The sequence below is a fragment of the Mandrillus leucophaeus genome, unplaced genomic scaffold (genome assembly GCF_000951045.1).
Source record: "Mandrillus leucophaeus isolate KB7577 unplaced genomic scaffold, Mleu.le_1.0 Scaffold11, whole genome shotgun sequence".
Lineage (NCBI taxonomy): Eukaryota > Metazoa > Chordata > Mammalia > Primates > Cercopithecidae > Mandrillus > Mandrillus leucophaeus.
In genome coordinates, this window is record NW_012099209.1 from 1,077,966 (window position 1) to 1,080,175 (window position 2,210).

General features: G+C 53.9%; 1 protein-coding gene across 1 annotated transcript in view; it reads right to left on the reverse strand.

The window, feature by feature from the left end:
• The window catches only part of USHBP1 (Usher syndrome 1C binding protein 1), a 20,020-nt gene that overhangs the window by 14,282 nt on the left and 3,528 nt on the right, over nt 1–2,210 (reverse strand). The window contains exons 5-7 of the mRNA XM_011991082.1: nt 743–868; nt 441–577; nt 134–274 (exon numbers count right to left, since the gene is read on the reverse strand). Coding sequence (XP_011846472.1) covers nt 134–274; nt 441–577; nt 743–868 — 404 coding nt within the window. The remainder of the gene's footprint in view (nt 1–133; nt 275–440; nt 578–742; nt 869–2,210) is intronic.

Sequence of the window (2,210 nt, forward strand, 5' to 3'; positions counted from 1 at the left end):
AAAAAAAAAAAAAAAAAAAATTAATTTCTAAAGTGGGGAAGGTGCTCTCCAATGAGGGTTCTGTGGATTGGGGCCATCCTCAGAAAGCCCATTCCCACCCCAGCTGGTGACATCACTGGCAGGGTGCACTGACCTGTACTGCAAGGCCAGATGCAATGCTGTGGCCTCAGCCTCCCGCTGGCCTAGCTGCATGCTGAGGCCCTCACAGTGGCCCTTGTATCCCTGGAGCACAGCCGATAGCAGACGGTTAAAGCATTTGAGCTTCTCAATGCTCCTGTCCCCGAAAGTGGGGAAGAGGGAAAGTCAGAGGCCTTCTAAGGCAGTCAGGCCTCAATTTCCACCCTTACCCTCCCTCCTGTTGCAGCTTCAGACTCCAGGCCTCCTAACTCAGCTGGAGGAGGTGCCTGTGCCCTTATGAGCTCAGCATTTGAGTCTCTTACCCCCGGAGTTGCTCCGTCTGGGCTTCCATGATGTGCATCTCAGGATTGAGGGGCTGGGTGGGAAGAGACCCAAGGATCTGGGTGCTGGAATGGCTGCGGAGGCGCCGAAGCAGGGGGTGAGCCAGGGAGAAGGAGTCCTGCCAAGAACAGGTGATGTAATTGACCCCAATTGTCACCAAGAGCCTGGGATGGTAGGCATTTTGCAACCCCAGAAGCTGTTGGATCCCATGACAAAGATTTGAGTCTCATCCCCCTGAAGACTAAGGACATCAAGACCACGGGATTGAACTTCTCACACTCACCTGAGTCTCCCAGGGTTCCCTGTCTGCCTCAGAGCTGCTAGAACCACTGCCTGAGCCACCTGCTTGGCTGTGGGAAAGACTTGGGAAGGGCTCCAGCCTCAAGAGGGAATTCTGCAACTCCTGAACCTGGGAAGGATGAGGGGGGATGTCAGGCCTAGGGGCTGAAACCAACCACCAGCCTTCCCTCCCCAAGGCCTGTTCTTGGGGAAGTGGCAAGAACCCTAGCTGGAAAGCAGGAGGCTTGGATACTTAGCCTGCCAAAAATCTCACTATCTGACCTTGGGAATGTTTGCCAGCTGCTGAGGATTTTATTTTTCCCAGCAGAAAAATGGGCCCCACTCTGGAGGAAAATGAATCCCTGGACTGGGCTCCCATAGCCCCGAATTTTCCTACCAGCCTGAGATGAGGGCTCCCCTCTCAATACTTCATTCAGCCACATGACTTTTCTATTTTTATTTTTATTTTTATTTTTATTTTTATTTTTATTTTTGAGATGGAGTCTTGCTGTGTCACCCAGGCTGGAGTGCAGTGGCACAGTCTCAGCTCACTGCAACCTCTGCCTCCTGGGTTCAAGTGATTCTCCTGCCTCAGCCTCCTGAGTAGCTGGGATTATGGGCATCTGCCATCATGCCTGACAAATTTTTGTATTTTCAGTAGAGATGGGGTTTCACCATGTTGACCAGGCTGGTCTTGAACTCCTGACCTCAAGTGATCTTCCTGACTTAGCCTCCCAAAGTGCTGGGATTACAGGCATGAGCCACTGCACCCGGCAGCCACATGGCTTTAAATGCCACCTACATGCTAAGGATGCTCAAGTGTCTCCCTCCTGCCCTGCTGTCTCCCCTGGGCCCTGGACTCAGACATACAGCTGCTCCCTTGAGGACCCCATGTGGATGTCTCATGGGCACTTGAGCTTATCAAGGGCTAAAGAGATCTGGTCACCACCAGCCAAACCTGCCCACCCTGTAGCTCCTCCATCTCTCCCTTCCAGTGCTTCAGGTCCCAAAGCCTGAAGTTCTCTCTAGCCTTCATGCTCACACCTGTCAGTTCCATCTTCCACATCATCCAGAATCCGTCCGCATCTCTCCGCCTCCACAACCTCCACCATCCTGCGTGTCTGGACCAGTGAAGTCACCTCCTGGCTCTCCAAGAGTCCACCCTCACCCTCTCAGACTGTTCCTACCTCTGCCACCAGAGGGCGCCTCTGAACACCTGCGTCGAGCACGGCCTCCTCTGCTCAGAACCCTCCGGGGCTCTCACCTTAATCAGAGCAAAGCCCAAGTGAAGTGCTTCCTTGCAGCCCACGAGGCCCTGCGCCATCTGCATTTGTCCTCCCTCTGTTCTGGCTCCCCACACTCTCCCTGTTGCTCCCTGTGTTCCAGCCACACTGGCGTCCTTCGGGTTCCTTGAACAGGTCAGTCATGCTGCCACCCCAGGGCCTGATCTCACCACCCTCAGTTTTCTTTTT